The sequence below is a fragment of the Panthera leo genome, chromosome F3 (genome assembly GCF_018350215.1).
Source record: "Panthera leo isolate Ple1 chromosome F3, P.leo_Ple1_pat1.1, whole genome shotgun sequence".
Classification (NCBI taxonomy): Eukaryota; Metazoa; Chordata; class Mammalia; order Carnivora; family Felidae; genus Panthera; species Panthera leo.
Genome location: NC_056696.1, coordinates 31,691,438 through 31,712,652, shown reverse-complemented (window position 1 = coordinate 31,712,652; position 21,215 = coordinate 31,691,438). Strand labels below are relative to the sequence as shown.

The following is a 21,215-nucleotide window of genomic DNA, read 5'->3' as shown; positions in this document are numbered from 1 at the left end:
TCTGCACTGATAGCATGGAGCCTACTTAGGATTATCTATTCCTCAATCTCTCTCTCAAAAATAAATAAACATTAAAAACAATTTTTTTTTTTTCTCATGAGCTCTAGGCACTGGTCCTCTCCCGCCTGCCTCAGGCCTTAGATCAGAACCTGAGCTGTACTCTGGACCTCTGCTGGGCCCCGTGATACCTGTAGGCTGTGCTCCCACCATTACACTTCTCAGAGCTCAGAAACAGCAGAAAGCTGGTTCCACACCTCTGATCTCTAAGGTGAACAGCGGGCCGGCGGGCAGATCAGACAGGGCTGCTCCTTGCAGGGATGAGTGAGGGCTGGAGGCCAGAGAATAGCCACAGGCCAGTGGGGTGGGGGCGGACAGTGGAGGGAGCCATTTGTTCTCATCAGCAGGACATGGTAACGTTAGCTACGACGTGTCCTCCTTTATGCCTGCCCAAGGGCCAAGCAGCCTGACTGCTTCACACCATATTGAATAGGATACGGGCCATGCAGAAATCCTGCACCTGGCTGGAGAATCTGCCCACGGAGGGATGAACAGACTTTTCAGTGATGCCGAGAGGAGCATTCAAGTGGAGGGAAGATATGAACAAAACCATGGCGGTGAAAAAGTGCAGACTGAGCTCTGGGGATGTCCAAGAAGCCAGTTTTCCCACAGACTGGGCTATCCACGCAAGTGTGGCCAGAGGTGAGGCCCTCCCGGCCGCTAGGCTGACGTCTCATTGGCCGGCGGGGGGCGGGGGGGGGGGGAGTCTTCAATGACACACTGACGAATTGGGGCTGTTTCGAGAACCCAGTGGGAATGAAAGTTTTGGTCCAGACGAGTGAATTGGGGAGCAATGGGAAGTACGGATTCCTGAGGAGACAGAGACTGGCAGCAAGGAAAACAGGAAGTGAAGGTGATATCCAGGAAGACATAATGAGGTTGTGAGCAAGCATGATGGTAGTAGGGACAGAAGGAGAGAACGTTGTGAAGGCCAGTCTCCCTCCCTCAAAAGTAGGGCAGCTCCTCCCTTTGGCTAGACACGTATCTCATATACACACACACAGACACTCACTGAGGAGGTGAGAGGAAACATAACCTCTTCGCCACCCCTCTCTTCTCAGCCGTCAAGCCTGACCCCCGCCCCCCAGCCCTCCTCCCACCTCGGTTCCCTTGTCCTTCTGGGCAGTGTCCAGAGGCATTTACCCTAAAGCCAGAAAGAGTCAAGCAGGGGTTATTAATATCTGCAGCCGCAGTGCCCGAGTACTGTCTGGAGGGCACGTGCCTGGTGGGGAGGAGGGCCACACCCCGTCTCCCAGGCAGAGCCCTCAGCTGGGGACGCTGCGGCCGCCAAGAGCTCCTGCTGATGGAATGGGCCAGGAGGTCCGACGGTCCATCCTTCTGCCTCCAGAGAGGTAACTGGCAAACACATCCTTCTGTTTGGACCGAATAGCTCACACAGTCCAAATGCCTCCTTCCTTTAGTATTTAATTATTTTCACAGTTCACGAAGTTCTTCCTTCTAGCCAACCTAAACATCTCAATCTTCAGCCTCTGTGCCTCATGGTCCGAGTTTGGGGGTAATGGCAAACTCTGATCGGTAGGAAAATAGTTACGTTCTGTCAGAAAGTGTCCATTGAATCCTGGGGCGTCTGTCCAGTAGATTTGATGGCAAAGAACTAAGTCTGGATATAAGCCCACTTATTTTGCAGCTGCTAAATAACTCCAAATGACAGAGAAGCCTGGGTTGGCTCATTGCACTGGTGACATTTCTCTATTTTTCCCTCCCCACTGGGCCCAAAGATGATGCTGACAAGGATGCCGATAAATGTAAATGCCCTCCTCCCCAGAGAGAATAATAAATTTCTAGTGAGTCTAAGACATTTTAGTACTTTTAGGTCCTCAAATGCCCTGGGACGTCATCTTCCTTTAAGATGGAGATGAGATGATCTGAGACAAACATCGCTGTTCCAGAAGGCTGGTTTCTCTTCTTGTTGTTCTCTGGGCCACCAGGCCACGCTGGCCACTTGACCAGAGAGGCCGAAGGCAACATTTGGTGGGTCCTTGCCAAGGAGCAGGCTTGGTACATGTATCATTACATTTAATACTGACAACTCTTCAAAGGGCAGTCATCAGCCCCATTTCACAGATGAAGCACCCAGGGCTCCCAGAGGCAGTATGAAAGGAAACAGAGACCCTGAAAATAGCCAAACGGCTGATATGGGGCATGGGACAGCACAGGGAGCTGCCTGTTCCTATGAACGGGACGTGGCAACTTTAGCCACCATTTGTCCACATTTGTGCCAACCCTGAAGGCTGGGCAGCAAACCGTACCCAAGACTGGGTTGGGTACCGGTCACACAAGGGGACCAGCTCTCGTGTCTGGCTGAAGGATCAGGGCAAGGGGGTTTCTGCCAGGTCTGGAGGGTCTGGTATAGCTGGGGTCAGGGGAGACTGTTTTGATTAGAGCTATTTCCCCATGACCGTGGTTTTGGGGAGTTTTCCATTTCCCTCAAACACAGAGAAGCAGGAGGCTGACTGCCATGAGGGGCTTAAGTTGGACAGAAGGAAGAACTTAGCGAGGCGTGAAGACGACAGATACACAAGGAGCCGCATCAGACTAAGCACTTTACTGAAGGGCCGCCCTGGAAACCACGAGGACTCTAGCCTCGACAGTCCTGTCCAGACATCCTTTTCCCCTTTCACTGGAGCAAATGATCAGAAGCTCAGATCCACCAGCATAAATCAAGAGCATGGTGGGTTTCTCACAGCCTTCCCTCCCACGGTCTGCGCAAACACAAGTGTCAGGGCCATAAACCCAAGGAGCTTGTCCATCATAAGCCCAGTTCCGGGTACCCTGGACGCATCCGATAAACATTTATTTGGTGAATGAATAAAAAAGGTCACCCGTTCTCCGAATTGTTTGTGTCCTTGTTGGCTGTGCCTTTGGCACAGATCGGGGGAATCTGTCCAAATTCACAAACTCCAGCTCAGACGAATGTTGCTGACTGAGCTACAGAGCCCTGTGATGTCAGCTGAGGTAGCTTTAGTGCTCAGGAGGAAGGAAAAGTGCTTTCCATCAGCTACTCCTGGCCCCAGCCGCTTGAGGGAGGAAGGAGAGGTACTGCTTAGGACAGACTCATGGGCCCTCTCCTGTGTCAAGGGCCCTCAAGGAGAGATTCCTGATGAGCTCACTCCCTGAGAGACGATTCTAGCCAGGGCCAATATGCTTTTGAGCATCCCAGGGGACACTGTAACCACTAAGTAGGATAGATCTGATGTTGCTTAAGTGATTCTGTGATGACAGATTTCTCCCTAAGGCCCTGATACCTTGGAATGTGACATTGGGGGTTTGTGTCATTGAACAGCCTGGCTAGAAGCAGCAGTGGTTTTTGCAACATGAGACAATATTTAATTCTTTTTGAGTGTAAGCTCCTATCTCCTTGAGGCCAAATACTGACTTTACACTTTAGGAGTGTATCTTTTTTCCCAATGCTCTTGCGTTCCTCTCTGGCTTCCAAGGAATAGGTACCCAATAGGTACCCAATAGGTCTCTGATTATGTCAAGAAGCTGTCTGAGGAGGAAGGGACACTTGCATTTCCAAGTGCTGCAAAAGGAGAAAATGCCAAATGATGGCCGCTTTCTAATCGCCTAAGAGCCAGTCCTGTTGCATACAAGGGGAGACACTATTAGAATTTCAGGAATGGCATCTTTTGGGCTCTCTCGATAGCTTTTTTTTTTTTTAATTAAAAAAAATTTTTTTAATATTTATTCATTTTTTAAGAGACAGAGACAGTGCAAATGGGGGAAGGACAGAGAGAGGAAGACACAGAATCCGAAGCAGGCTCCAGGCTCTGAGTTGTCAGCACAGAGCCCTACGCGGGGCTCAAACTCACAAACTGTGAGATCATGACCTGGGCCGAAGTCGGACGCTTACCCGACTGAGCCACCCAGGCGCCCCTCTCACTAGCTTTTATAAAGCCCTCTCCACGTTCTGTAGAAATACAAGTCTCCTTCTGTCAAGAGACTACAAGTTGCTTGAGGGCTGTCCCTGTCAGTTTTTTGCATTTCCCACGCCCAGCTCAGAGCCTGGTATAGCGTGGAGCTCACAGGGAGGCCCTTCTCCCCAGGTCCCCCGCTTGCATTTGCACAGTAGGCTTTTCATCTACTCTTGTCCTATGTGTGGATGTTGGGAGGGTTCAGAACTGACCTTCCTAACACATGACATCTGCCTTTGTTAGTGGCTGGGGTGGGAAGGGAAAGCCAGGTGGGGGACACAAGTCTTAGCAATGCGTCATCACTTTGCTCATCTCCCCAGAGTGAGAGGACGAATAAGGCAAAAAGCATCATTAGCGTCACTGCTTCCAGGGATGGGGGTCGACTTGGGGCAGTACTGCCTGTCCTCACCTTCCATGACACACAACTAGACATTGCTATCTTCTCGCGATTCCTCAGCCTAATTTAGCTCTATGATGTCTTGGTTTTCCATTTGAAATATTTTTGCTTCTTGCCACAAAGAACCTTCATCAAAACCCACCCATGAATCTCCCAAGAAAACCAAAAGGTGAGGTAGAGAATATTTTCTCTCTGTAAAACAATCTGATTTTCTTTAACTCATCCTGACTTCTGAGGGTAGAGATGTTCATTTTGCTGACTGATTCATTTCCTAATGCCAAATGAGTTAGTATTATTTTACCTTTATAATTTGCTAAAAATAACTGCAAACAACAATAAAAATATTTTTAGTCTCCGTTTGCCAGCTAAGTACCACAAGACGAAAGCTAGCCCTTGTAGACAGGATCTGAGAGGAGAACAGTCCCTCAACTCGTTTCATCAAGTTTCAATCTTTAACCAAGCCTAAACAGAGGACAGTTATTGCACAACAAACTTGACTGGACATGACAGAATTGCTTTGGGGGAGATTAGCAAGGAAGCAGGAAGGGAAAAGATATAGACTGAAAAATGTTTTGTACCTGCAGTAGATTTGAAAAAAGTAAATTTACAACATTTAGCATTCTACATTAGAATGTGGAAATCAATGGCTCTAGGCCTTCATATATTAGTTAAGGAGAAAAACATGTCTCATTCTGTTTAAATCCCAACTGCAATTAAAAATTAAACTGCTCATAGAATGAATACGTTAGACCAGGAGATACTACGGGGTAATAATGGCCGAGGTGCACTCAAGCCAATAAAATACACAGCCCATAGAGTTAAAGGTCTTTGTGTTCTTGAGCAAGAAGTGAAAAGGGAGACCATGACCTCTGGCTGTTGGGAGGAGATCTAAGCCCACTCACCAGACTTTTGGACCTCATACTTTCAATGTTGATGATTGACAAAGGCTAAATCCAAGGGTTAACTACAGAAAGAACAGGGCTGGGTGTCTGAGCAGCACAGTATTCCTAGGAGCAAAGCACACCCACAAACCCCGAGTACCTTCCTTGTCGTTTACAGTCTTCCATGTGAAACCTTCAGGACATCAAAAAATTCCAATGTAGACAGACCTCTTATCTAGAAATCTATTTAAGAGTTATCTAGGCCCTAAGGGAATAGAGAATTTTTTTTCTTCGCACTCTTGCACGGTCCCAATTCTGCAGGCAGTAGCCATGTGAGGCTCTTTAAATTTAACTGAACTAAAAGCAAATAAAAGATTCAGTCACAGTAGCCATATTTTAGATGTTCAATAACTACATATGGCTAGTGGCTATATTGGAAGGCCAGACTTAGAACATTTCCCTCATCACGGAACCTTCTATCCGACAAGCGCTCCGTATACGCTACATACCAAGCGGCAGGATCCTCTCACTCCCAATGCTGGCCAGTGTTGGCACAGAAAGACCAAGGGACGAATCTAAGGATCCATGGCAAGGGAGTCTTACAAATACAACTCAAACTGGCATCTCTGGGACTCTCGTCTGGGCATCTTGGTTTCTTCTTCTAGGAACTATACCACAAGGTGAAAAGTCACTTAGTGCCTCTAGCTGCAAATTACCTGCCACCTTGGTTAGTCTGTGCTAGAAAGGTCATTATCACAAGACCTCTTAGGTCAAGCTGGAATATAACAGTACTTTAATTTCTAAATGGTCAATATACTATTGCTGTCACCATTGAAGACAATCAGCAGCTTTGGAAAGGATTTTCATGATCTTCTTCATACATGTCTTTAAATATTTTAATTAATAGGATTTATAGTATTGGTTGTAGACAGGAATTCCGTTTTGTTGAGGTCAACATTATTTTGTTATTACCCCACATACCCGAATTGAGAATGTGGGAAGATAAGCTTAAATGTGTGTTTAGTAGCAGAGGAAGGTAACTTTTATTATGAATAAATAAAATGCTAAAAATAAGAATGGATCTTATGAAAGATCAAATACTGTGAAAAATAGTATTCGGGAGGGTATAATAATAGAAGTAACAATGCTAGTGAACCTGTATATCTGCTTACTATATGCTATAGGGTTGTTCTAATTGCTTTCCTATACTACGTCTATGTTAACTCACTTAATCCTCACACCTATCCCATGAAGCACTATTAAACTTCTCAATTTTAGGAGTAAGGAAACTGAGGCAGAGAGATATCAAGTATCAAGTAGCCTGTGCAAGGTCACAAAGTTAGGTACGTAGGATTTGGACCCAGACGGTGTAGCTCCAAAGGCTGTGCTCCGACCCCCCAGGTTATAATGCAAAATGACTAAACACAGAAAAATCAGCCCTGTCTTCCCTAGAATCGATCGGCCAATACCCTTTTTTTATCCATATTTGTAAATTCACAGAACACGCTCACTTCACAATCAGTATACATGTATCTTTTGTTCCTTCATCTTTCTTTTTCATTTATAATTATAGTGTAGAAATTATAAACACAATTTCCCCTTACTTCAAATAATTGCTTAACAGTTGATGCCAGTAATGCAGTAGACATGATACCAAACATAAAATCAGAATTCTAACCCTGGGTCTAACGGACACAATTAAAATAGCCTTTTTTGCTTCACAGAGTTATTTTCATACTTTGAACTATTTGGATTAATTCCTACAGTGCACCAAATCAAAGAGTTTATAACTACAGCTATCAAAAGCTGGTCTTTTAAGAACATAAAATTTGGGGGGCATCTGGGTGGCTCAGCCGGTTGAGCGTCTGACTCCACCTCAGGTCATGATCTCACGGTTTTTGAGTTCGAGCCCCACGTCGGCCTTGTGCTGATAGCTTGGAGCCTGGAGCTGCCTCGAATTCTGTGTCTCCCTCTCTCTCTGCCCCTCCCTTGTTCGTGTCCTGTCTCTCTCTCTCTCTCAAAAAAAACAATAAACGGTTTAAAAAAAAAAAAAGAACATAAAATTTGGGCAGGTCTCAAGGGAACTGGGGAGGGCTGGAGGCTTACAAGATTTGCCTCTTGAGAATTCTGCTTCAAAACAGTACCAGAAACCTGACAACGACATTATAAAATTTCATTCTGAAAATAGACACTTAATTAAAAAAAAAAATTTCTCCCCTAATTTAAGAGTCTTTTTTTTTTTTTTTTGGTCTTTTAGTCTTTCAGTCACCTGATAAAAACTCTAGATTGACTTGAAGAGATCCAGTCTAATTCAGTCATCTTAGAGACAAGGAAACTAGCCTAGAGAGATTGAGTAACTTGTCCAAGGTAACTCAGCTAATTCATCAGAGCTAAAAGGACAACCTGTGCTTGCTGAGTCAGCTCTTTCCACGCCTGGCAGGTCAAGGGGTCCGTAGCCTCCTCCACACCCCTCTGGCGGTTCTTCCTAAGGCCTGTGCCCTCAGATGCTATCACAACTGTGCACACCGTGCACTGTGTACAACGGGGCTGAACATAAAGGGATGCCATCTACAGTCAACACTGGAGATTCGTACGTTTTGCCATGATGTTCTGGCTGGCCAATGGCGAAGAGGGACAATAGCTCACCCGAGCCCGGCAATCTCAGAGGGACCCGAATCGCCAGTCACTTCTCATCCCTGGAGGCAACATGACAAGGGAAAAAGAAATACCAACTCATTTTTTTTTTTCTTTGAGCCAATGTTGACTTTAAAGGGAAAAAAAGTACAAAACACAAACAAAGGAAATGGGAGATTTATTTAAAAAGGGAACCTCTATGAGGGTTGACGGGGGGGGGGGGGGGGGGGGGGGGGGGTGATGGGTATTGAGGAGGGCACCTTTTGGGATGAGCACTGGGTGTTGTATGGAAACCAATTTGACAATAAACTTCATATATTGGAAAAAAAAAAAAAAAAAGAAAAAGAAAAAGAAATCAATAAATAAAAAGGGAACCTCTAGGGAAGGTGCCCAGCTCCATCTCGGGAACTGCTTCCAGCCCAACTGCCCCACACACGTCATGAACGCATATGCGCAACCCTACGATCCCTGCTGTTTGGAAACCATGATCCCAAGCACTGAATGATCCCAAACCGAGAACGAACAGGTAAAATACATCTAGTATACTGTGTTAAGACAAGAAAGTTTATTATTACTATATTTTATATAATGGTTTTCAACCAGTATTGAGATAGAAAAAAAGGGATTTTCTGGCTAACCAGAAAATTTCTATTCCCTGAGCATCCCAACTAATTGAGGTTGTGCTATAGATTGTTCTTTCTAGACAATCAAGTCTAGCATTACATAACTTAAGAAACCAAACCAATCAAAAGATCTGCCCTCCTAATTTAAAAGATTAAGATATTACATGTGAGTGATTTTTTTCACTCTTGGAAATAATGTAAAAACTCTATAATATAAACAAATATTAGAAAACACAAATGATTACTTGCCAATCTTTGTTTGTAACTGTTAGCTGGTTTTGGGGGGGGTCAATTAAATACTAAAACAATAAATTAAGATTGCTTTAGCACAGAGAAATATAGGTGAATAGTTGAAATAATGTAGCAGGATGTTTCAATTCTGCTAGACTGCTTCCTCTCAAAACCCAGAAAACTGGATGTTTCAGGGGACACACTGAAGTCAGTCTAGGGGAGAACTCGGTTTCTACTCCCACAGACTCCTCCGTACCAACTAGTCAGCACTTCCCAATGCCTAGCTCAGAATGAGAGGTCTGTGCCAGGTAGTGAGTGATGTGTTTTGGTGGACAAATCAGTCAAATATATGAATTCAGTGATCCCAACACATGACTTTTCTTGAAAGAGAAAGAAAGGCTCAGCAACAGAAAAACAATGAAAATGTCAAACAGAAGATAAAGGACATGGTTTGAGAAGGAACAAGGGGAAAGCGTCTTTCTGGCTAGGAATCCAATTATTTCTCAAATTAAATTTTTAAAGAAAAACCAACTCTTTTTTTTCGCCAGAGTATGACATTATAGAAACCAATGAATAGATGGACTCCACATTCTTTTATATCTTAATCCATATGAAAAATCAAATTATTTTTGCCCATTTGATCAATTCCTGTAAAGTCTGTAGTGCATTCATCATGTGGCTAAAACCGTGAGTAGGCATTTCGTTGTTGCTGCTGTTGTAATGGTTGTTGGGCCTGCTGTTGTTGTAGGCGAATTTGCTGGGAATAAGGGTCTTCCAGGGATTTTACAAATATGGTAGTTCTGGGACCCGTCTTCCATACAATACCATTGGCATCTTTCACAGAAGATTCCACTGTAATGTTGTGAGTTCCAAGGATAGCAAAGTTCAACAGAAATTGAGTACTGAAGTAATCATTATGAGGTTCAACCCTCTGCTCCATCTCATTGGTCATATTGTCAATGGGTATCTGGAACGAAAAAATTGTTAAATAATAGTAATAGCTAATATGTACTGAGTGCTTACTGTGAGGTAGGCCCTGTACTAAGCGCTTACTTAATCCCTGCAAACAACCAAGAGGTGTAGGTACTATTATTATCCTTGTTTTACAGATAAAAACACTGAGGCAGAGAGGTTAAGTCATTTCTCCAAGCTCACACAGCTAATGAGTAGTGGAACTGGCATCTGAACCAAGGCAGGTGAACTCCAGAGCCTACACTCTTTATCACTAAGTGATACTACCTCCTCACTACCAGAACAAGCTCCCAGAGCCTGTCTCGACCCCTTCATATGCTGCCTTTCCTCCTTGTGAAGGAGCTCAGGACACGCCTCTTCAAAACAATGCTGCTTTGGCACATTGATTCTTTTCAACTAAAGGCACTTGCGAAACAGAGGATGTAGGAAGGGTCTCTGACCTTGCCATTTTTACCTAAAACAGGCCATAAAACCTCCCATGAGAAAGGTGCCTTCTCTGTACCAAGAGAAGGAGAACATCCTTATCACCAGAGACTGGGAATCAAGGTTGAAATGCACGGACTGCCGCCCCATCTCTCTCCCAGTCAGTCCCCACCTCTTTACTGCCCATTTGTTTTAAGTCTCCACAAATTTACTGTTTCTTTGTCTAAAAGTTACATAAGCTTTCTGCTCTGGTCACTTCTCTGGGTTTCCATTGCCTGTGAAGACTCCCATGTATGTGTACAATTCTAACAAACTTGTATGCTTTTCTCCTGTTAATGTGCCTTAATGTTAGTTTAATCGTAGGCCCAGCCGGAGACTGTAAGAGGGTGGAAAAGAATATTCCCCTCTTACACTTGCTTACCCAACCCCAACTCTGATTCCCATCTTTCTTTAGTCTGTAAAGAGAAATTCTGAAGAAACAGGGTACAATCACCTGTTTCAGGGAGTTTGAAATCTAAGAGACTGAAAAAGAACATAACTCTAAGTAAACACAAGTTAGGGTTCCTCCTCCTAGCCAGTCTGATTTTGTATTACTTAATACAGTCAACCCTCCCTCTTTAAAACAAATTAACTTTATAACTTGTACAGTGCTCATTTAATAATCAGTGTCTTGTTCAGATGGGCAGCACAATATATTCTAAAATACAGATTTATGGGCTTGTTCACTTATGTAGCTAGACACTCATGCCTTTGTCCTTCAAAGAACAGAGTAACACTTGCTGGTATACCCTGACCTGTACCTAAGATGAAGTATGTTAAGAGAGACACTTATTCTGAGAATGCATACACAGGTAACCTTAATGAATATTTGGCCAGATTGTTCTACATTTATGTGTGTGTTTCTGTTGTATAATTAATGATATAAATGTGCCCTGAAGCTTTGTGACTCAGGGAACAGGTTAATCTTTCCGTAACAGCAATGGAATGAAGTCACTGACCAATTCAAGATCTTAGATTTATAAGCCCGGTTTTGTTTGTTTGCACAACTTCTATAGGGGTTTTATGTCCCTAAACAACATGCCTACCAAACAAGAACTTCCTTAAAAGGACCAGAAATAGGCCAAGGCAACCTGATCGCTCTGAATGGATGATGCATTTCAAGTTGAGAACTCACTGCATGTAACACAACAGAGCAATCCTGTCCTATATAACTTATATCAGCTTCCGGGCATTAAGCAATGCCTCCAGAGGGAAGTCAATAAGCAGAAGACTGGTTTGAAGGTTTTTTTCTTAAGAGTGGAAATCATATACAAGGAACAATAAGAATCATCGTTACTGTTCTCTCAAACTCAAAGTGAGGAGACAGCTGTTGAAAGGGGTAAGTTAACTATGTAAATTCTCACTAGGATCTTCTGTGACAACAGGGATCACCCACGAACATAGCAGTTGTACTCCAAATACAGTAAATGATTTTTTTTTCATCATTCATCAAATATTTGCTACATAAGGCACCATGCTCCGTGTTGTGGGAGTCAGAGAGGAAGAGAAGAGAATAAAGGCTGAGCCATATCAGAGTGGGCAAAGAAGGAGGAGAAAGTTACCAAAGTAAAGAAAGTAAAAACGGCCTAAGCCACACCTTCTCTTGGGTTTTTAGCCTAAAACCACCAAAGAGAATAAAATGCTCTCTTTTTATATTTCTACTAATACTCCTTTCCTTGCTATGGAGCTCAGTTCAAGCGTGCCCACAATAAACCCGGATACAACCAATGTGGGCATCTGAACAACTCCGTCCCTACAACTGTGTACTTGTTCCCTTGTTCCATTTACTGTGAATAAACCATCAAGGAACCAGAAAGAGATGTCCACAGAAAGGAACACTCTGCATTTGGAATACTGGTATTCCACGGTACTCAGCATCCCAGTCTCAGCTAACAAAGCAAGCACGATTTTTGGTTACCTACCTCGTGATTTCTCAAAGCAGCCAATTCCTAGGGTTACACCCTTAAGGAAAGATTTTACTTTATCTGACCATGCCTGTCAATGTTGTATAGCCTTTTTGGGGGAAAATGCTACAATTCCCTTAAAATAGAGAAAAATAATTCGATGTGTGCTTTTTGGGGGAAAGGGAGCACTTATTCCCTCAGTCCTGAGGTTTCCCTCCATGTGGAGGGACTTTTCATTAGATGGGCAGTACTGGTCTCCAGGGAAGGAGGTAAATCCTACTGATGGGGAGTTTCTGGGTAGGAACTGAGCACGGGGAGCTAAGATCTTCTCTTTGCCTTCTCTGGGACTCAGGGCGCTCCTTCCTACCATCAGTTTTACAGGGGCAGGCTCTTGTGTGTGCGGGCTGAGGCTGGTGGGAAAATTCAGTGGTACAAAGCTAGAAGTCCCTGTTGCCAGATACCTGAGCGGGGTTTCCCGACAGCTATAATAATAAAACTCGTATCTGATTACTGTCTGCCTGGATGTTTCTCCATCAGCTGGCTCAGGCAGGGAAAAGAGAAGTGCTGTTCACGAGCCCCCTCAAGCCTGAGAATGTACTTTTAACTTGTGTCCGTATCTCATCTGTTAGGAGGTGTAACTGCAGTCTGCTTAGCACTAGAAAACTTCCATTAATGTAAGTTGATAAAATCCACATCATAACTCTGCCTCTTTTCTAAATTACCTTGTAGTCTTGTCCAGATTTACTCTGTAGTGTAGAAGAAACATTCAGACAGACGGACTGAATTTTGCGGAAGAGTCCTGGTTTTGATCCATGTTGAACCACTCCCTCTACCTTTAGTGCCAGCTGCTGGTTATTCTGGACCGCGATGGGCTCTGCAGGGTTCCGGGGGGACGGCGACAGAGCAAGCTAGAATACCAACATTAAAATAAATGCTAACAAGCAAGAGCAAGCTCTCTCCTGACAGACAAGTTTGTGCTAATTATTATTTACAGGTTACAACGTTACACATACAACTAACGACCTGGCTATGCCAGGACAAGCAGGCAGATGTACCTTTAAGGTCAAGGGTTCCTTCTCCTAATGCTTCCTTTTAAATACCACTGTGTTTTCTACGTCAAACCCCAGTTCTGTGTGAGGGTAAAAGAGGATTAGAAAAAAGTGAAGGCACTATTCTTGCCCATTTCTGTGGTGGGGCCTTTCTTTGACAAGGAACCAATTCCAGTACAGAAATGCATCATGTAAATTTTCATATCTAGAGGCTGTCCTCTGGTCTTTCGTAATTTTAAATACACTAAATTCAAAGGCAAACGTACTTAATATTCTAGGATTACACATAAAATCAAGTCACAATGGTATAAAAGTCAATTTCAAACCTCTCATTAGAGTAGTTTTTTATTTAAAAACATATTTAAAATCCCCAATACACTTAAACTACTGAAAGCCCAAATTCTGCTAAATGAAGAGATGGAAGAAATTGGGTCTTTCTGATAATGTTGAGCATTGCCTCAATCAACCCTGCACACATCTTACCTAAGGTAATCAATTTTCCTTATTATTCACGTCATTCTGAAATGCAACCCAAAACATTCGAATGGATATGCAAAGTGCACGGAAGACATTTACTGCCAGGGATAACCTAGAAAACCTCTTGCGGGTGACAGTTTTCCTCCTTTCCCAAAAATTCCATTCTCTGAATCAAAAATACATTTTTGAATGTTGAGTGGCTTACATATTTTCAAATACTAGCTCTTCTCATTGGCCAGCTCCTCAAAACTGGATATTCACAGACAAAAGTGCCCTGGAGGTAGGACTGGTGATGTTTTATTGGACCTGATTTATTCTGGGTCTGGAAAGTCCAATCACACACGGACTCAGCTCAAGATCCTTGTAGGTGACTATCATGAAACCTCTCAAATTATTCTTGGAGACAAGGGACAGAGCTCCAGGTACCCAAACACCTGTCTCACTGCATCTGGCACTGACAGGTCACAAGGGAGAGGGTTTAATCCCCAAATCCCGTTCCTTTCACCAAACCACTCAGTAAAGGGAGAAGAAATTCACAACTAAAGGCTGTAAGTTTCATCAAAACCAAAGGTAAGATCCTGAAGCAGAGCTCTATCCCACATATTCTTCAAAAGGTAACTGGGTTTTTAATCAGTATTAACCTCTATTCTTGCTATTATTACCTTGATGCTGGTAGACTGCAGTTTCTGGAAAAAATATCTCTGAAATGAAAGAGGAACTTTCAGCAAGGAAATGATGGCATTGCAGAGGCATGCTGTATGCTGGGGGGAAGAAAAGAAACTAAGTCAAATAAAAATAAATTTCCAAATTTCATCAACAAATGGTACTTTAAGGAAGAAGTTTAAAAAGTAGAAATGGTTGGGGCACCTGGGTGGCTCAGTTGGTTAAGCGTCTGACTTTGGCTCAGGTCATGATCTCGCAATCTGTGAGTTCAAGCCCCACGTCGGGCTCTGTGCTGACAGCTCAGAGCCTGGAGCCTGCTTCCGATTCTGTGTTTCCCTCTCTCTCTCTCTCTGCCCCTCCCCCACTCATGCTCTGTCTCTTTCCATCTCTCAAAAATGAATAAACGTTAAAAAAAATTTTTTTTTAAAGTACAAATGGTCCTATGATTATTGCAAAGGTACATACCTATCAGGAAATAGGCATAACACCCAAATGTTTGCCAAATCTCTCATGTCAAGGAATACAATTGCAGATTTTTACTTTACTTTGAAGTATATTCGATAAAATAAAAAGTAAATGTAGAAGAAAATCCTCAAGGCAAAATAATGCACAAACTTTGCATTTCCATAACACTTAGAACTATTAGATATATTATTATATAATGATTTTAGTTACTACAACATAGAGTAACTATTGTATGTTAAAGTAGGATAAAGAAAATATGGTAAAGAAGCCAGAGCAGTATATCGATGTCCGAGGCCAGACACCAAATCCCACGAACCCTGACGTCCTCATTCTTCCATCGCATCTCCATCTCCATCTCCACATGGTGGCTTCCCTGTCCCTATAGCCCCAGAGTGAGCAATGGGGGAAACTTACTGGAATTCAGATGAAGAATGACAATACAGTCCAACTCTATGGAATTCTGAAATTTTAATAGAATACTTTATTTCAAATATCTATTTCACAAATTTAACTGAGTTTTGAAAATCCCAGCATAGCTGAAGAGAATCACTACAATGAATCCTTTGAGTCTTAGTAAGAGGAGCCACACAACTAGAACTTAAAAGAGTTCTGAGATATTATATGTATGTATGTATGTATGTATGTATTTAAAACCACTTTATTGAGGTATGACCGACATACAAAAAACTGTACGTATTTAATGTATCCAACTTGGTGAGTTTGGAGATGAACATACAACTGTGACACCGTCAAAGATACTGCAAAGATCACCCAGTCTAATCCTCAATTCTGCTGATAACACAGGTCACCCAGACAGGTAATGGGACAAGCTGGGACTAGAACCTGGGTTGCTTGACTCTTAGTTCAGTGATGTTTTCTATTTCACCAATGGTTTGCAAACTTAAGAGAAAAAAAAAATTACAGCACCATCAGAACACTTGTAACCTGAGGTGACCTAGAACTGCTCCTGTTGGCGTACCCTCCCCTCCCCTCCTCAGTCTACTTCCCCACCAATGGCCTGAAGCTGCAAGCCACTCTACTGTGCTGTCTGCCCTTCTGAGCTGCTGATTCTAAGCACAGTGCCACCTAGTTGCCTATGTTTGTGAACAATTTTAAACAGCTGGGCATTAAGGCTCTAGGCCAGAAGAATCCGCTCCTTATTGGTTTCAGGCTGTTGAACATTTCGTGCCCAAGAGACTCCTAATACAAATGCCAGGTCTATTACTTGAGAAAACCACAACACAGATTCAAACACATTGGGTCTATTTCTTCAGGTTTAACTGCTAAGGCAACATTATTCACTTTCCTGCAACGAGGAATCTGGGAAGCACTTGCAGGGACATCCTACTGGTGGTGGAAGTCTGATGCCAACAGTATTTTAGGAGAGAAACCTCTTTAAAGGCTGGACTTAGGGGACCCAAGTGCCCTCAGGCTGTTCTGGGGCAAAAAGGCACCATTCTCTCTTTTAAAAGAATGGAGGCAGATTTTGCAATTCCCCATATGGAGAGTGTGGAGTGCCTCTGAGGCCGATGGCCCCTTGGGCACATGTGCATAGGTGTGTTAGGAGCAGATTACCATTATAGTTAACAGTCTGGAAATACGGAGGCACGTAGTGTAGTTAGTAAGCCAGAAGGAGGACTAGCATAGCACCAACACGCTCTTCTTTGTTGAGTCTGATACTTTACAGCCTTTGTATTTTTTTTAAAGTTTATTTGAGAGAGAGAGAGAGAGAGAGAGAGAGAGAGAGAGGGCATGTGCAAGAGTAGGGGGAGGGGCAGAGAGAGAATCCCAAGCTGTGGGGCTTGAACACACGAACCGTGAGAGCATGACCCAAGCTGAAACCAAGAGTAGGATGCTCAACCGAATGAACCACCCAGGTGCCCCCAGCCTTTATATTTTTTGACATCTAATCAATGTCTTGCATGGATGTGTGTATTTCCTTCAAAGAGAATCTTTACTCTGTCCCTTAGCAACCAAGTCTCTGTCAAACAACCACCCAGGTCAATTCAACTCAGCAAATACGTATTGACGATCTTATGTCAGGGAATGTATCTGTCCTGAAAATCTAATCTAACTCTTCAACAACATACCTTACCAATTTCTTCTTAAACACCTGATAACGGGTGAGAGTACAGAGCGAGAAGAGCGGGAGCCAGAAAAGAGCTACAGGGAATGTCAGCATCTAATGGGTAGCCAAGGCAAGGGAAACTCTCCAAGGTATAAGGTCACAGATGGGGTGTTATGGGCTGAATGTGTGGCTTCCCCAAACTCCTGCATTGAAGCCCTATCTCCCAATATGTTGGTAATTGCAGACATGGCTTTTGGGAGGGTATGAGGGTTGGATGAGGTCATGAGGATGGGGCCCCATGATGCGATTAGTGTCCTTACAAGAAAAAAAGAGACCAGAGCTCCCTTTCTCTTCCACGTGTGAGGGCACAGTGAGAAGGTGGCTGTCCACAAGCCAGCAAGAGGGTTGTCACCAGGAACCAAACTGGCTGCCACCTTTGTTCTGGACTTTCCAGCCCCTACAACCATGAGAGAGAAGTGCCTGTTGTTTAAGCCAGCCTGTCTACAGGTATTTTGATACAGGAGCCTGAGCTGACTAAGACACTTGGGGAATGGCCAGACAGGGAGGAGAAAATCTGGGTGAAGGTGTGTCAGTCTGTCCTGTGATGGAGGAAACTGAAGGAAGAGGAAGAGCTGAACAGGGCCAAAGGCAATAGATTCAGCAGGCTAAAAGGACATCAGTGGCATCATCTGGCAGGAAGTGATTCACTGCCTTGTAGATGACGAGCACAGTTCTGTTTCAATTGGCCAGTGGTTCTCAACCCTGGTGGCAGGACAGAATCAATCACCTGGGAGCTTTTTATAAATACTAATGCCTGGGCCTCAACTGCGGAGATTCAAAGTTACTTGGTCTGGAGTGGGGCCTGGGTAGTGATTTATTTTTTTAAAAAAACTCCCAAAGTGATTCTAACGTGTAGCCAGGGTTGAGAACTATTGCAACTTCAGTTCAATTGTTAAAAGGAAAAAAAAAGTGCATTCTGGTAGAGCAGATTTGACACATTGACGTAACTCTATAGCAGTGAGAGATGTGCTAAGTGCTCCATGGATTAGCTCATTTCATCCTCACAGCAATTATTAACCCTTACAAAATAGGCACAGCAGAAAACAGGCAGAGAGGGGAATTTGACGAATTCACATGGTTAGTAAGTGTTGGATAAAAACCCACTTCTATCTATGTAATGAAAACTCAATAAAACAAATGTCACTTGCCATGTAAGAAACAGGGGTATATTTCCGATTGAGTGATTCCACTTCCTCCAAGACATGATTATACACAGACATCATTCTCCTCTCATATTCACTGTCAGCATGGGCCGCTCCAGTAGATCCGTATTCCTGGAAACTGAGGTCAAATCAGTATCAATTAATCAACCAAAATAGTCACTACTTCAATGTCTACATGTGTCAGGCACTTTGCACATGTTCTCATTTAATTTGTAAAATAACGACGTAGGCACGGTTGTTCCATTTTACAGGTGGGGGGAAACTGAGGCTTGGAGAGGTTAAGTAATAAGCCTGGAATTCAAACCCAGACCTGACTTCAAATTCTGTAAGTCTAATCACTTTGGTGTTAGGTAGTAGAAAAATGTTTAAACCCTGTCTGTGCCATGAGGGGAAGGAGACCTAAGACATTTGAAAAGGTAATTATCCATAAGTGCCAAATAACCAGTGAGGATCTATAAATAACAGATCAGCACATGGAGGGAGGGGAGGAATGCCACAGAAGAGACAGGTCCTGAGCAAATTAGCGGGCTAGCAGGATGGAGATGTGGAGAGGTGGAAGTGTGGAGGGCATTTGTGGCTGTGGAAACGGCATGGATCCACAGCATGGATGTGAAAGGCACAGGCATGTTCAGGGGAGAGCTAGTATATAGAGCATGCTGGAAAGTTTTACCGAGATTCCTTCTTTCTTCCTCTACTGCCTCAGACCTAAAAGTGTTTTTGAAAGTCTTCCTAAGTGAAAAAAGAAAGCAAACCTTTTGTATTCCAACTAAACTTCAAGGCGGTTATTTGAAAATGCAACATAGGTAATTCGGCCACACTGGGCATAACTGTTCTTATTATTTCCTTATTATCCTTTTTAAAAAACGTTTATTTGTTTAGAGAGAAAGTGTGAACATGCGAGTGAGCAGGGGAGGGGCAGAGACAGAGAGAGGTAGAGAATCCCAAGCAGGCTCCACGCTGTCAGCACAGAGCCCAATGTGGGACTCAATGTCACAAACCATGAGATCATGACCTGAGCCAAAACTAAGAGTCAGACACTCAACCCACGGAGCCACCCAGGCGCCCCTCTCTTATTATCCTCTTAACATCAAGTGGTGTGTTAAAGGCATAACTAAAGCACTTCCCTTAGGTACTTTAGACAGGTTATTTCAGTTAACCACCACAACCACTCTAGGAGGCAGGCATCACAAGTTACCTATAGTTCATGCATATGCGGCTCAATGTGATGAAATCACATGCACATATTTATACAGCTAGGAGTGAATGACAAGGGATTCATGTTTGTATTGGCCTGGCTCCAAAGCTTTGTTTCCTGCTCTGTACTATATCTTAAGTTCCAATAAGACAAGAACTGAACCTCATTTATAGGACTCTAAGGAAAACTATACACAAAAAGCATAAAGAAACTAAAGTCTTTTACGGAGTTACCTGCTACCAAAAGGGTCTAAATTCAGAATATACTGCTCTACCTCCTACTAAAGCATTCATTTACTTAAGAAATGAACTTCATTAAGATGTAAGTTGAAGGACCTTGGTACCTTTGTCAAAAATCAAATGATCACATATGTGAGTGGTCTCTCCATTCTACCATCAAACAAATATCATATAGTCTTAATTACTATAGCTTCATAGTAAGACCTGAAATGTTTATTAAGCTCTCCGCTTCAGCTTTTCTCCTTTATTATGCAATATGGTAAATTACACCGTTTGGTCTTCTATTGTTAACCTGGTATTCCTGGGATAAAACCTACTTAGTTCTGATGCATTATCTTTTGGATATTGCTGGATTCAATCTGCACATGTCTTGTTAAAAGTTTTTGTGTCTGTGTTCATGAAAACTGTTATTCCCTTATTATGGCTTTTAATAGCTATAGGACTTGGTCTGGTGTTTTTGATTTCTGGTATCGGTAATTTGTGTTCCTTTACCACTCAGACTAACTGGTTTTATCAGTTTCATTGTCTTTTCAAAGAGCCAGCTTTTGGTTTGATTTTCTCCACTATTTATTTCTAATTCATTTATCAGTGCTCATATTTTTGTTACTTCTTTCCTTCAAATTATTTTGAGTTTAATTTGCTTTCTTTTTGTAGCATCAGATAAGGTAGAAACTTAGATCACTGATTCTAAACTTTTTATGTTATATAAAAACATTTAAAGCTGTCAATTTCCCTCTAGGCTCTGCATTCGCTGCATCCCACAAGTTTTGATATGTGTTCTCATTTTCATCCTGTTTTAACATATTTTCTAATTTTTCTTCTGATTTCTTGACCAGTTAGGTTATTCAGAAGTCTTATTTAATATTTAAATGTGTGGGGATTTTCCGGAGATCGTTTTTGTTAGTCAATTCTAACTTAATTGTCAGATACCATATTCTGTATGATTTCAATGCTTTTAAAAGTTCATTGAGATTTGTTTTCTAGCCCAGTGTATGGTTTATCTCATTAAATGTTCCAAATGCACTTGAAAAGAACATATACGCTGCTTTTGGTACATGTCAATTAGGTCAAGATGATAGTGTTGTTCAAGTCTTCTACATCCTAAGAAATTTTCTGACAAGCTGTTCTTTACTCACAGAGGAAGTGTTGAAAACTTGATTAATTGTGGATTTATTTCTCCTTTCAGTTCTGCCAGTTTTTGCTTCATGTTTCTTTGTACATATTTAGAACTATGTCTTCTTGATGGATGGATTCCTTTATTATGATGAAATGTACCTTGTACTGAGGTCTATTTTGTATGATATTAATATGGTCACTTCAGCTTTTAGAGTTTCAGGATATATACTTTTCTGTCCTTATGTTTACTTTTATCTGTGTCTTTATAATGGGTTACTTGTGGTGAGCAGACAGTTGGGTTTGCTTTTGTATTCAGTAGGGTAATCTCTGATTTTATTTAGAGTAAGACTACATTTACTGTAATAACTGGTATGATTGGGTTTATGGCTACCATCTTGTAATTTGTTTTCTACTTTTCCATCTGTTCACGGTTTCTTTTTATCCTGTCTTCCCCATCTTCTTTTGGATTAACTGGGTTTGTTTCTGTTGTTGTTTTTAGTATTTCATTTTACCTCATCTCCTGGCTTGTTTTATTTTTTAGTGGTTGCTCTAGAGTTTATTCATCCTTAGTTTATCACAAGTTATCTTCAAATAATTTTCTATATGCTACTTCATGTAAAACAT

At 42.5% G+C, this 21,215-nt stretch overlaps 1 protein-coding gene across 1 annotated transcript in view; it reads right to left on the bottom strand.

Moving 5' to 3' along the window:
* Positions 1 to 8,447: 8,447 nt before the first annotated feature.
* The window catches only part of INTS7 (integrator complex subunit 7), a 92,422-nt gene continuing 79,654 nt past the window's right edge, over positions 8,448 to 21,215 (bottom strand). The window contains exons 17-20 of the mRNA XM_042924937.1: positions 18,027 to 18,159; positions 14,285 to 14,383; positions 12,819 to 13,004; positions 8,448 to 9,725 (exon numbers count right to left, since the gene is read on the bottom strand). Of these exons, the coding sequence (XP_042780871.1) occupies positions 9,438 to 9,725; positions 12,819 to 13,004; positions 14,285 to 14,383; positions 18,027 to 18,159 (706 nt within the window). The 3' untranslated portion in view covers positions 8,448 to 9,437. The remainder of the gene's footprint in view (positions 9,726 to 12,818; positions 13,005 to 14,284; positions 14,384 to 18,026; positions 18,160 to 21,215) is intronic.